The sequence below is a fragment of the Amblyomma americanum genome, chromosome 5 (genome assembly GCF_052857255.1).
Source record: "Amblyomma americanum isolate KBUSLIRL-KWMA chromosome 5, ASM5285725v1, whole genome shotgun sequence".
Classification (NCBI taxonomy): domain Eukaryota; kingdom Metazoa; phylum Arthropoda; class Arachnida; order Ixodida; family Ixodidae; genus Amblyomma; species Amblyomma americanum.
In genome coordinates this window covers 21,978,032-21,992,136 of record NC_135501.1, presented here as the reverse complement: position 1 = coordinate 21,992,136, position 14,105 = coordinate 21,978,032, and the positions used below count along the sequence as shown (strand labels likewise).

The following is a 14,105-nucleotide window of genomic DNA, read 5'->3' as shown; positions in this document are numbered from 1 at the left end:
TATATATATATATATATATATATATATATATATATATATATATATATATATACACAGCTGCTTGTATTCATTTGTACTTAGACCTAAACTGATCACGTCTTTGCAATTTGACTTCATGAAAGGCATCCCAACAGCAGCTGCTTTGCTAAAATAGGAGATCATATTGGAATAATTTGAACGACGGACGTGTACTTTAGGCATATTCTTTGCCTACTCAGACCTTCGATCGTGTCACTCGCATCACGCTTCTGGAAAAGATGATTACTACGGTTTTCGTTGCACTTACCTTACATTGTTAAAATCTTGTCTTGAGCACCGCGAGCAACAAGCTCTGACCCTAAACGAATCCGCGCAAGCATGCACCAGGACAGTATCATAAAGTCTCCGTTGTTCTGTATGCATGTGAATGAATTAGCAGCTATGGGTAATAGAATGAATTTGGTATTTGTTTATGCGGGTTTAACGTCCAAAAGTGACTCCGGCTATGAGCGACGTCGTAGTGAAGGGCTCCAGAAATTTCGATTACATGGGATTTTTTAACGTGCACTGACATCGCACAGTACAAGAGCCTCTAGAGTTTCGCCTCCATAGAAATTCGACCGCCGCAGCTGATATCGAACCAGCGTCCTTCGGGTCAGCAGCGCCATAGCCACTTAGCCACCACGGGAGCAGTGAATTTGTTATGTTCGCTGAGAACACTACTATATTTATGAGTGCGTCAAATTCAGCTGACTTACTGTTCTGAAGAAATCGCACAAAAAAGGTTGCAGTGTAGCTTAGCTAAGCGTGGTTAGGCAAGCCAAAGTTTTTTTTTTTTACGCGACCGCGTATACAGCTCGCTCGGCTGAAAAGCCGCCGGCGTCGTTATAGTTGTGCTCACCGCGCGTCGGAAATATTCTGGAGCTGCGTAAAAATCCACGTGCGCTCAGTGAATAAAATAAAAACGTTAGAGATGATTGCGGCAACCTGCTTTGGGAGAATGCTAAAGAATTAACACCTCTTCCGCACTCGTCGCCTCTTTTCGCTTCACTGTTTTGATGTCTAAGCGATTTTTCTCGTTTTTTTCAACATTTTTCCAATTACTTATCACTTTCTTTTTGTTACTTTTTACATCAATTAAAACTTTGTTGCCCTGTTTAACTCTATTTATAAAGCTTTTCTTTTTCGTTTTTTAACTCTTTCGACATCCGAAGTTTGTTTTTGATGTCTTCTCACTACTTCTACGTCCATGGCTTTTATTCACACCAAATTACTCAAAATAAACCGAAGCTTTTTATTTGATTAATGATCGTTCATTGATCAAATTTTAATCAGTTTCAATCCTTCATCCGGCTTGGTTGCGTATTTCCCACAATTTCGATGACCACGACTGTTTTGACGTCCGGCACTATTTCGATGTCTAATCGGCTTTTTCGCCTATACTATCTAATTTATCCACATCAGCTGAATTTTACGCGCATCTATATTTTATCATCCTCTATCACATAAAACCATTCGCTTACTCCTAACACTTCACCGAACGACGCAAGGGATGCCGACATGTTTTGCGTCCCCTTTCTGTGGACACGAAACCGCGAAAACAGCCAAGTAATGTTTTTGCATTAAAACCGGGGTGTAGGCCAGAAACCGAACCAGTGCCTTTGGCGTTCGAGACAGGGACGCTTCTACTCCGCCACAACGCTTCGACGTTTGAACATGAAAAGGCGCCTCTAGTGAATGCACGAGTTTCTTAGTAACGTATCTTCGAGATCTGCACTGAGGCGACCATGAATAATTATGAGCATATAAATTACAGATGTCGGACTTTAGAGAGTACCTTGCGTTTCCCGTAAATTTCCTCCGTGCTTGGAGTGCAGTCGTAGCGCCATCGTGCGGCACCCACCGAAAACCCCTCCGCCATGCACGGCACTGGCGCGGCAGATGACGCGCGCGTAGGCGACCTTTAGATAGATGGTGTAATTAATCACTCTCTGTTGGACAGATGGTGTAATTAATCCCTCTCTGGCCCTCTGTTGGCTGGCGAGTGCGGACGTGGTGACAGCACCGAGGAAAGCAGAATCGTCGGACTCGTCCGTGGGGCATGGAATAGGAGGGCGGGATAGACAAAGAGTATGGTGGAGCTGCCATAAAAAAACGTAAACCAATAAGCTCCTGCCTGTACCACTAAAGTATCACAGGCTTAACCCAATCGTAATATAAATGAAAAGGCCCGAAGGCAATGTTGTGCTTTTGCCACCCGCAGGTGGGAAAATAAAAAAATGGGGTAATGCTACTAAGCGACCCACAGCCGGGGGAGCGGGCCCGGGGAGACTCCCCTGATCTCCCCTGGTACGTAGCGGAGGGGGTGGGACATAGGTTGTGGGAATGGGACTGAGGGAAGGGTTATGGGTAATGTGATGGGAATGGGGACAGCGAGATATTGACCCTCATTTTATCATCGCTCGACTCCTGTCTGGCCAGGACAGGGAGGGCGTCGATGTTGTCCAATGGTGCGGCTCCACTCACGGGATGCCCGACCACCCAACGACGCAATAGCTCCGACTCGGAGACAGGGAATCCTAACCCGGGGCAGCTGCCTCGGGCTCCTCCACGACTTTCAGGGGTCCGGTTCGGACTGGCGTCACGCTCCCAGCTACTAACCGTCAAGTGTTTTTCGCGGCTTTTCAGACTCCGGAAGTATGTGTGGTGGATACAGCCAATGGAATTAGACTCCCAGGGACCCACCTGTGCTTCCAACCAACCAACCTTGCACTTATTTCCTCCCCTGGCGGCGGGATAGACAGTCAGCATCGCTGTTTTTCTGGCCAGACTTGTGCATGATGGCGACGTCAAATTCTTGTAACCGAAGGCTCATTCGAGCAAGCCGGCCCGGGATATCTTTCAGGTTCGCCAGCCAACACAGTGAATGGTGATCCCTCACGACCAGAATTGGGCGGCCATATAAGTACGGACGAAATGTCTTGACTGCCCACAGCGCAGTCAGACATTCTTTTTGGGCGGTGGGATAATTGGCTGCGGAAGGGGAGAAAGTGCCACTGGCGTAAGCAATCACGCGTTCTAGACCATCCTGCCACTGAACAAGGATCGTACCGGTACCAACGTTACTGGCATCAGTGTGCAGTTCCGTGTTGGAAGTGGCCAAATGCAGGCGTACATTGGAGACGGGGACTTAAGTTCCGTGAAGGCTCTTTCCTGGTCCTAGCCCCAGAGGAAGGGCTCAGCGTCCTTCGTCAGGCGGGTCAGAGGCTCAGCTAGCTTGGACAAATTGTGAACAAAGCGGCCTTAGTACGGGCAGAGGCTCAGGAAACGACACAGGCTTCGTTTGTCGGTTGACCTGGAGAAAGCAGCTACGGCGGCCGCCTTTTCGGGGTTTGGACCAGAGCCTCCATCGCTGACAATGTGACCAAGAAATTCAGCTCATGAAGCGCAAAGTGACATTTTTCTGGCTTGAGAGAGAGAGACCGGCGGAACGTACGTCGAGATATATGATATGACTGCCATTTCAGGCCAGGCAGCACGGTGTCCATCATTCGTAGGAATGTAGCAGGGGCTGAGCACAGGCCTAAAGGGTGGACTTTAAACTCGTTTAACCCACCAGGAGTGATAAAGGCGGTCTTCTCTGGGTCCCTTTCGGCGACCTCTATTTGCCAATAAGCACTGCGGAGGTCAATGACGAAAAGTATGTGGCATGGCGCAGGCGGTCTAGGGAGTCATCAATGCGTGGCAGGGGGTACACATCCTTTTTTGTCACGTTATTGATGCGTCTGTACTCCACGCAGAACCTTAGGGTGCCATCTTTCTTCGTGACGAGGACAACAGGCGACGCCGAGGGGCCCGTAGGCGGTTGTATGAAGTCGTCCTGGAGCATTTGTGTAACTTGGCAGCGGATGGCGTCACATTCTTCTGAAGAAACCCGATAAGGGCGCTGACATAGTAGTCTTTGGTCGTCGGCAAGTTTAAATTGGTGCTTGGTAAGCGGCGTCTGTCGGACCTTGGAAGTTGACACAAAACAGTCGCGGACGGAAAATCTCAGGCTTTCCAAGCAGCGTTTCTGACTGGCCAATAGGTGCCGTTTTACGCCGGTCGGAATGGCTGTAGCCGTTGCCTCGTCGAGGTCCGATGCGGTGGACAGAGAGCACTGGCTGGTACACTCTCCAAGCTCGTCAAAATAAGCGGCCACCGCTGTCTTCGTCAAATGTTGCGGTTCACGGGTAAAGTTTTCCGCTAAGATTTCGGTGCGGCCGTTGGCAAATTCTACCAGGGCTCGAGCAACACGAACTTTCCAAGCGAGTAGCAGCGATGTGTTCGCTTCAGCGATGCCAACAGTGCCGGTGCTTTCATTACACTCGACTGTGACGAACTTGCTGGCTCGCGGAGGGATCGTTATGTGGTCGTCACACACGCGCAGCATTACTCTGATAGGCTCGGTGTTGGTGTCAACGGCTCATTGGGCGGAAAAAGATACCATGAGCTCCCGAAGGTCGATGACTGCACCATACTCTTGAAGGAAATCTATGTCCAGAATCAGATCTTTCGAACAGTCACGTAATACGGCAAAGGTGCCAGTGAAAGTAAGAACATGGATCTGGATGCGGCAGGTGCCGACGCCGATCGGCGTCCTTACATGACCACCGTCGGTGCGGATCACGTGTCCATACCAAGGTGTCAGAACCTTACGGATAGTCGAGGCGAGCTGACTGCTCATCACCAAAAAATCAGCGCCGGTATCGACGAGTGCGGTCACTTCATAGCTGTCGGCGGTTACTAAAATTCCAGTGGCAACCAGGCGTTCGCAGCACATCGGCGAGGTCGTCGGATCGGGTTGCGTCAAATCGTCAGGTGGATGCTGTTGACTCTGTGCAGTGGCGGCGTCCCTGCGCCCGGAGGACGCAGTCTTCAGTTTTCCCGGCGAAGGGACAGGCCTCTGAATTTACCAGAGGAAGAGGGCTGACTGGGCGAAGCGCAGCGCCTCGGGGATGGCGATCGGGATTGGCGCCGCTTCGAGGTCGGGGGCAGCACCTGAGCGGCGAGGTAATCCTCAATGTCCCGCAGTCTTTCACTAAAGCGGGGTCGAGGCGTGTCCGGTAGAAATCCTCTCAAACTCGTCCGCCCGTACGGGCAATTCCGCAGATTATGGCCGGGCTCCCCGCAGTGGTAGCAGAGCGGGCAATTGTTGGACGTGCGCCACACGTGCGTTTTGCTGATAGGAGGGCACACGTCTTGCTGCTGCTCGACGGGGCGCAGGGAAAGGTGGGGTGGTCGTGGTCCGGCAACGGGGCGAAACGCTTGCGGCGCGGGGGCAGGTCGGCACAGGACATCGCTGTAAGACATGACGTGCGGCTCGGATAGTGGTACTGGTGGTGGCTGCACCGTTCACCGGATTTCGTCACGGATGACGTCCCCTGTAGAAGCTATGCTTGCCGACGGAGCATCCAAGCGGAGGTGTAGCAATTCTTCGTGGACAATGCTCCACACAAGGTGTCACTGCGCCTCATCCCCGGGGGCTGGCAAGGACGCGCAGTAGTGAATGGCCGCTACATTTGTCTGGTGGCCGTATTGGGCACTCCATTCTTGCAACGGACTTTCCATGCTAGTAGCTTCGTTGGCGAAGGCGATTGTGATTCTTGGAGGTTCGCGAATGAGGCGGAAAAACACCCCACGCATAAGGTGCCATACCATTGCAGATTCGGAATGGTAGGGTCGGCCCGATTGAAGAGGCTTGTCATGCCACGCTCTCGATATACTGCTGTGACTGGGAGCAAAGTGTAATTTTCGGCTTGTTGCCTTCGCTCGCTCGAGCTGAATGGGGCGAGCAACTCACGGCGCAAAGCTGCCCATTTTGCGAAGGACGCCTCCTGGTTCTCAAACCACGGTTTTGTTCAGCCTTGTAGTGCGACATACACATTCACCATCTTCCGCTCATCGTCCTATTGCTTTATTGCGGCCACACGGTCAAAAATGGCCAACCAATCTTCTACATCCTCGAAATGGTCGCCGTGGAAGGATGGTGGCGACCGAGATGCGAGAAGGACGAACAGCGGGGCACATCCGGAGTACTGACCTGTCTGGCTCCCAGTGGTGCAAGTCATGGCTCGCGCAGGCCTTGTGAGTGGCTCAAACTTGGGTTGCCGGCCTCGCAGACGACGGCTGGCTTTGTGGACAGGTGTGGCGTCCGCGCGTCGGGGAGAAACGTCAAGGATATCGTCGGGGTCAGCGAACATGGGATAGTACCCAGCACGGCTCCACCAAACGTCACCGACAAACGCAGCAGGAAGCGGGAAGCACAGCCATTTACTGGGCCGAGGTTCACTGAACAGCCGCGCTTATTTTTAGAGAAAGAAGACGCTCGGCCACGCGCTAGGAGACAAGGTTCGGCCACCAAGTGCCGACGGCAGAGCGTCAGCTGTGTGGTAATATCTTGTAATGAGGCAAATTCTCTTCTTATTAATAATTATAAAACAATGGCTGTACTGTTCATGCCGTGTAGCACAACTAAAACGTTCACTGCACCTAAATAATACTTATGCCTTTCGTCAAATGCCTTGTTTGAAGAACATATGTCATTCAGGGCTCGTACTGATTTTGTTATATAAAAAAATCTCACTTGTTGCTAGCGTTATTTCGAAAGTAAGAACTTATTTGCCAAAGAATGTAAGCTTTTATTATGTAATTCCTTGTTTTCATCATGTAAAAAGTACTGCCATCTAGTGTGGGATACAACGACTAAGACGAACCTTAAATGACTTGTCAAACTTTGCAGTGCAGGTTGAAACGAAGGTGCTTCGAGTAATAATAAAATTACACAGCTGCTTTATTTAGAGAAATAAATGTAACACGTATCTTTGGCCAGAACTATGTTAATCAAGCGGTATAAGAAAGGTATTGAAAGAAGTAACAGCGCTCCTTGCAATATCGCTAATTTGTCATCATCTAAAATATACACACGTATCATTCTTCTATTTGAACACTGGGTGATGCCGCGCTTGTGAACAAACTATGGGAAACAAAAGCTAAAGTACCTTCACCGATTTTTCTTGAATGATCTGAGTGCTGCATAGCGTGTGAGATGTGTAACATGAATGAATGAACTTTATTTTCCACTTAAAAGGGGAGGGATCGCAGATGAAAAGCTATAGCCTATGTTGCTTGCAAATGTATGGGACCCCGTACAAAATAACACAAGTAGTAAAGTAGCGTACAGAGCAGTTCGCAAACAGGACCAACAATTTGCAAGGCAACAAATATTTAAACAAAATAGCATGAGTACTGTGGAACAAAAGAGAACGCCAACACTTGAACCTGCTCAGTTCTGCTAACAAAGCGTAAGATTACTGTCCTGGTAGATAAGGTAAAGACGTCATTTTCATTTGCGATATATTTATTTAACAACTGAGGCAATGAGAACTGTAGCGCCTGTTTACCATAATTTGTTCTTGCATGTGCCGGAACCCATTTGTCACTGCATCTGGTAAAGACATATTTGTTTTTTGGTTTAAATTTAGCGAGAGACATAAGAAAAGCAGCTGTTGTGGGAGAAGAGAATCTGAGAGCCTATACTGGCCGCCGCGGTGGCTCAGTGGTTAGGGGGCTCGACTACTGATCCGGAGTTCCCGGGTTCGAACCCGGCCGCGGCGGCTGCGTTCTTATGGAGGAAAAACGCTAAGGCGCCCGTGTGCTGTGCGATGTCAGTGCACGTTAAAGATCCCCAGGTGGTCGAAATTATTCCGGAGCCCTCCACTACGGCACCTATTCTTCCTTTCTTCTTTCACTCCCTCGTATATCCCTTCCCTTACGACGCGGTTCAGGTGTCCAAAGATATATGAGACAGATACTGCGCCAATTCCTTCCCCCCCCTCCGCCCCCAAAAAACAATTATTATTATACTGGCCGGTATTCAAAGAGGACATTGATACGAATAATCTTGTACTGAAGGAAAAACTCAGCTCTTACTGAAGGAAAAACTCAGCTCTATGAGCTATGTAACTGGCGCCGGCAATTAATCTAATCGCTTTCTTTTGAATCATTACTAATTCATTAATGTTAGTGGTTGATGTGGTGGCCCAGACCAAATGACAATAGTTGAAATAAGATTGAAGTATGGCGTTATAGATTATCATTCTCAGATTTCGAGAAAATTCTCAGACAGACACCCTCTTTGCAATATATGTTGTGTTCTTTCCTTTTCATTTGTGCATCAAAGGTGGCCGCCAATGATTTAAAGCTGCCCACAATTTCTATCGTGTTAATATTAAGCAAAAGAGGCGCTGATAAAGTTACCCTAAAGTTGAAAGGTCGCAAGAAAACTGCGTTAGATTTCTTTGAATTGACAAGTCTGTTTGATCTGGACCACCTGTTTCAAGACACCAGAACAACTTTTTCTTTTTGAAATAAATTATCTGTTGATGAGTTGGTAACGAAAAAACTTGTATCATCAGTATACAGAACATACGTAATGTCTGAAGCAATTTGAACTCTATCAATAACATAAGCGTTAAAAAGAAATGGACCCAGACGGCCACCCTGGGGGAACTCCACACTGTATAGGCTTTAAATCAGACAGTTTGCCATCAATAGAGACAGAATGTTTACGCTGACTTAGATACCAGCGAAAAAGATTAAGGCAAGAGCCCCGGATACCGTGCCGTTCTAGATTATGAAGTAATATTTCGTGATTTAAGAGATCAAACGCTTTACTAAAGTCCACAAGTATACCTATTGTTATATTCTTGCATTCGATACCCTCTAATATAATTTCTTTTTGCAACAGCTGAGCGGATCGTCCTTCATGAAAACCGAATTGACTGCCAGTAATTAAAGTTTTTTGAAGAAGTGCTCAGTTTTTGTAAGTATAACTTTCTCTAGGACTTTTGCAAAAACCGGTAATACAGAAATTAGTCGGTAGTTAGTGTTTTCGTTCTTATCCCCTGCCTTAAAATAACTGAAAACTTAGCATTTTTCATTATTAAAGGAAAAGGGGCAGAAGATATGGAGCAGTCGAGAATATATGCGAAATACGGAGAAATGATGTCAGAATAAATTTTATCGGTCTTATTTGAAGTTTGCCAAAATCAAGAAAACGAGTTGATTTTAGGTTCATTAAGATGGAAAACAATTACTCCGAGTCTGTGGGATAGAAGGCAATAGAGTTTGTGGTGGGGTTGGTAAAGAAACTAAGGGCTGCATCACAACGTCTCTTTTGACTAAAATTTGTGAAAAATTTAATAAATCCGCCTGCAAGAGCAGAACAAGATAGGGGCTTGGTATTAATTTTATGCTCTCCCACTTTTGTAGCTCCGCATTTTTTATAGAAATTCGTTATTCAACATTCTCCAAAATCTTCTAATATCATCTTTGTTGTATTCGAGCAAGCGTTTTTGGTATCCCTGCTTTGATCTTAGTTCATTGGTTAAGTTGTTGCGATACTGTTTAAACCGAGCTAGGTCTGCGGGTTCACGGGTGCGCAGAAAACGCTTGAAAAGCTTATTTTTACAGTTCATCATCTTAAAGTGCAGCGAATTAACCCATGTGTTCCGAAATTTAAAGTCTTTAACTTTTACCTTGAAACGAAACGTTCGTCATGGAGAAGTTTTAACATGTTTATGAAATAGGTCATAGCACTCGTCAGGTCCGAGGCATTCATATATTGGCCTCCAGTCAGTCCCTGCTACTAATGTTCGAAAGCGGGATAAGCTTTAGCTAGTAATACATTGACATGAAAACAATTCACACTCATTTCGAGCAGCTGGAGAAGGAAAAGGCACAGCAGCAAATATTGCAACGCGATCTCTAAGATCAGAAGCAATTGTTCCAGCGCAGGTCAAAGAGGAAGCATTGTCTACAACAGAGATCAAGAAGACTAGACTTTTTGACGTAATTCTAAAGGGTGTTTTGATTACGTTTAAAAACTTGTTTGAAGAAATTATTTGTTGAAAATCGGTATTAATGCTTGAGGTCACGCTAACGCTAATAACAGAATCAGCTTTATGATGTCTTTTCACGCAAAGAGCCACGCCGCCTCCTAGTGACACGTGGTTCAAGAAAAAGAGTGCATAACCAGTAAGGTTAACCAAGTTTGTCTCATACTCAGCCCAGGTCCCAGTTAATAAAATCCCATCAAACGTGTGCTGCAGATTTTCGAGAAAATAAGTAAGACGATCAAACTTATTCCGAATAGACCGAATATTCAGTTGTAATGCCGAGAAGCTGTTGTCCAGTTCAGGAAAATGAGCCACCTGATGTGGAAGCAGTAAATTGTAGCAATGCATTGCTTACAACTGTTTCAGAGTGATAGCAGCAAAGACTCTTACATGGTAACGGCAGCAAGATGAACTTCACAAGGATTAACCCTGGCCGTATCTCCTTCCTTGTAGATAAGCACCCTTCTAGTCAAGTGTCATGCAAGTGCATAGTTAGACCGCTTTGCCCATTATTTTGTGGCAAGAAGAAGACTGCGGGCAAGTTTAGAAATGTTCTCATTGATATAATAACTACAGTTAGAAAGACACAAAGCGTGCTTTTTGGCCAGCCATTGGTCCCTCAATTCCTGACGCCCGAAGCGAGCAATTTTGCGAGGGGTTTTGTCCTTCTTGGCAGGCGGCCTATGAATCGAGACGATGTCGTGACAAGTGAGCGCCGGAAGCGAAAATTTCGAGCCCACTTGATTTAGTTTTACTAGCAAGTCTTCCTCGTCACTTAGAGAGATACCGTGAAATTCGAGATTTAGGCGCCGACTCCACCATTCAAGGTCATTGATGTCTGCCTTCAACTGAGCCAAGTCTTTAGGTGTGTTGCTTTCTTCAAGCATGCCTATTCATGCCTTTAGCTCCACCGTTTCTTTTTCTTGAGCGTCAAGCCGTTTCTTGAACTAGTGGAACTCGTTAGATATAAACACAACGTTTTTTTTTAATCTCACATACTTTCCCAGATAGGCAAAGAAGCGAGTAGAATTTTCTACTTATGTCAAGCAATATAGATTTGGCTTTCTCATCTGATGTGTTTCCACTGCCACTCTTTGTGGCACCGGGCCTGCACGAGGCACATTTCAAGGCTTTTTTGAACAGTTCCGTTTTGCTCTTTAGCGTTTCATCAGAAACGCCACAGCAAGCACCAGTATAAAAACTGAATTTACACTCGCTACAGCTTAAGTAGGGTGAATTTTGTTGAAGCAAAGCCCTGCACTCGCAACAACGCGACATGTTGATAATGTGTCGGCATACAAGGTACAAACAACACTGCAGCAGTTTGGCAGCAGCGGCGTTACTATTAGAGCAAAAGTAGAAAAGGAACCAACCTGCAAACGCAGAAGCAGATGTGGTACAATCAGCGTGAATCTACGTGGTCATGTATGCTACGATTATGTATGTTTGCTGCATGTTGCCTTGTGCACGGGGCCGCGGGCCCCATCAGGCCTATTTTGAGGATTCTTGTCAGCGGTCCTCAAAACCATTGATACTAAAATTAACTGAATTGAATAGAAAGTCTTCCTAATCCGAGCCCTGAATCGACGGTGTGTACTTGTATGGGTAACCCGGGCTTTTTTGTGAAAACCTTTCGAAGATGCTGCTCACATAAGGCTTCTTTCAGGTGGCCGAACGAGGTTGGCTGTGCCTCTACCCATGAGAAAGGAAGTGTACTTTTTTATAAGGCTGCGCTAAGCCGCCGAGATGGTACTGAAATTCGCTATAAAGTTGCTAAAATAAGACTTTAGACCAATAAAGTGCTCAAATTTTTTCACGTTGTCAGGCAGAGAAAATTTCTTAACAGCAGCTAACTTAGATGGGTAAGGACCATTTCCATCTCTTGTAGTTACGCTTCTAACTGGGACTATATTCTATAAGCTGGCTATTTTAAGTCGTCCATTTCGCGCCCATTCGGTCATCTGTCAGTGGTCACTCGGACATACCCGCAGCTTTCAAGCGTCTGTAGCAAGCGACCCGGGAATTGGGTGGTTGGCAACCAGACCTTACCATTGGCTGAAATTGGATGCAATGTGCAGCTAGTGGTGAGGTGCATCGCAGCGCTCCGTTAACAGCAGACTAGCGGGCATGACCACTGGTTGCAATGGCTGCGTTATACACCCCATGGTAAGGTCCGGCCGCCAACCGCGCAATGCCCGGGTCGCTTGCCCCAGACGCTTGAAAGCCGCGCGCGCTCGTCTACTGACCCGGAGTGCCCGGGTTCGAACTCCACCGCGGCGGCCGCGTTTCGATGGAGGCGAAACGCAAAAGGCGCCCGTGTGGTGTGCGATGTGAGTGCACGTCAAAGATGCCCAGGTGTCGAAATTATTCCTGAGCCCTCCAGTACGGCATCTCTTTTTTCCTTTCTTCTCTGTCCCTCCTTTATCTCTTTTCTTACGCCGTGGTTCGAGTGTCCGCCGAGATATGTGAGACAAATACTGTGCCGTTTCTTGTCCTCAAAAAACAAAAACCAGTTTTCATTTTCATATATGAGTGACCACTGACAGAGGACGGAATGGATGCAAAATGGAATACGGAAAATGCACAGTTTACAGAATACTGCCGCTGGGTAAGACACAGAAAAACAAACATTTCTCTGGAATTCTAAAATGTCCTAAAAACGTCTTGGGACCTCTAGGGTGCCTAATGGAAGCCGCCTTTGCTTTGTTGTCTTTTTCTGCCGCATTGCGCGATTGGGCAGAAAGAAAAATGAGTTCATTGGCGGACGTCGCCCAGCCGTGCGCTTGCCTTCGTGGCGATCGCGTGCTCCGCTTCAGTGCATTTGCGCACTGCCACGAGTTAAGCTCATTTGGGTGTCGCAGATAAGATAGCACCAAATGACTGCGTATTAGGCGAGTCGACGAAGTGTTTAAGATGGAGTCCATAAACTGCAGTTTGTGCTCGATACATGGCACCAGCGCGCACGTCCATTGGCCAGCCAAGCACATGGCAGAAAACACTGCGGGCGAACGCGGGCACTGCGCAGGAGGCGTACCGGAGCGAGCGGCTCACCCTGGGAACCCAGCTGCTCGCCCTGGGCAGCCTGAGGGCGCAGGTGGTGCAGGCTGTGTGGGCCAGCCTGTCGCTCGAGCTGCTCTACCTGGCCAACGACGACGACGAGCGGTACAGCATCCAGGTGAGAGAGCTGCTCCCCGCATTTTTAGGCGCGGCCTATTTTGCTGCCTCCCAGTTGAAAGCAGGATGCCATACTTGGCTGACATATTGCAGCGACAACCTTACAGGGAAACTTGCGAGCTTTACGAAGTTTTTGTTTTTTGACGGAACGAAGCAGTGGCGCCTGAGTGAGGTTTTCGTGCGTGGTTATGAAGCATCTTGACGATAACAGTGCAATCTGAGAAATCGGGAGTAGGACGAAGAGCGAGACGAACACAGCGCTAACACCTGAAGGTTTATTTACGAGACATTGAGCATAAATACCCAGATGATATACGCACCGAGAAGAAAAAAACAACCAAAACAAACGCTCGGGTTGAGAGCAATACAATGATAAAGCTTTCTCCAGAGGTGACAACTCCTTGTGCAGCAGTGAATTTAATGGAATGCTCAGGCACGAATTCCCCAGCCTCATAATCTTCAGAGTCCAGATTATTTCTCTCGTGCATCTTCCACGATTCCTTGCAAACGGACTGCTGCCCACGGAGCTGTCACTACTTGAGGAGGCTCAATCATTACGACGCGTGTGTTCTGATTATCGTTGGCGTCATCTGCCTATTTATACTCGATTACGCAGAAATAAACCTTCACTTGTTAGTCAGCTCTGCGTACGTCTCGTTCTTCGTCCTACTGTGTGTGTTTGTGTGTGTCTAAGATTGTTCTGGTCATTTCATAATGCTTTATTCGGTGCTCGTTTATGCCAGCTAAACACGACAGCAAAGGAAAGAGATTGGTTATTTTGGTGATATTTGAGGGAAGGAAATGGCACAGTAACTGTGTTACTACTCGATGGACACCTCAGTCACAATGTAAGCGAAAGGAGGGAGGGAAAGAATAAAGGAAGAAAGAGGTGCTGTAGCGGAGGGCTCTGCAATAATTTCGACCACATGGTGATCTTTTAACGTGCGCCTGCCTCGCAGAGCACACGGGCGCCTTTTGCGTTTTGCGGCCGCCGCGGTCGGGTTCGAACCTGGG

At 47.4% G+C, this 14,105-nt stretch overlaps 1 protein-coding gene across 1 annotated transcript in view; it reads left to right on the top strand.

Annotated features, from left to right (window-relative positions):
- LOC144134595 (pecanex-like protein 4) overlaps positions 1-14,105 on the top strand; it is a 155,830-nt gene that overhangs the window by 129,738 nt on the left and 11,987 nt on the right. Inside the window, exon 6 of the mRNA XM_077667482.1 lies at positions 12,943-13,092. Coding sequence (XP_077523608.1) covers positions 12,943-13,092 — 150 coding nt within the window. The remainder of the gene's footprint in view (positions 1-12,942; positions 13,093-14,105) is intronic.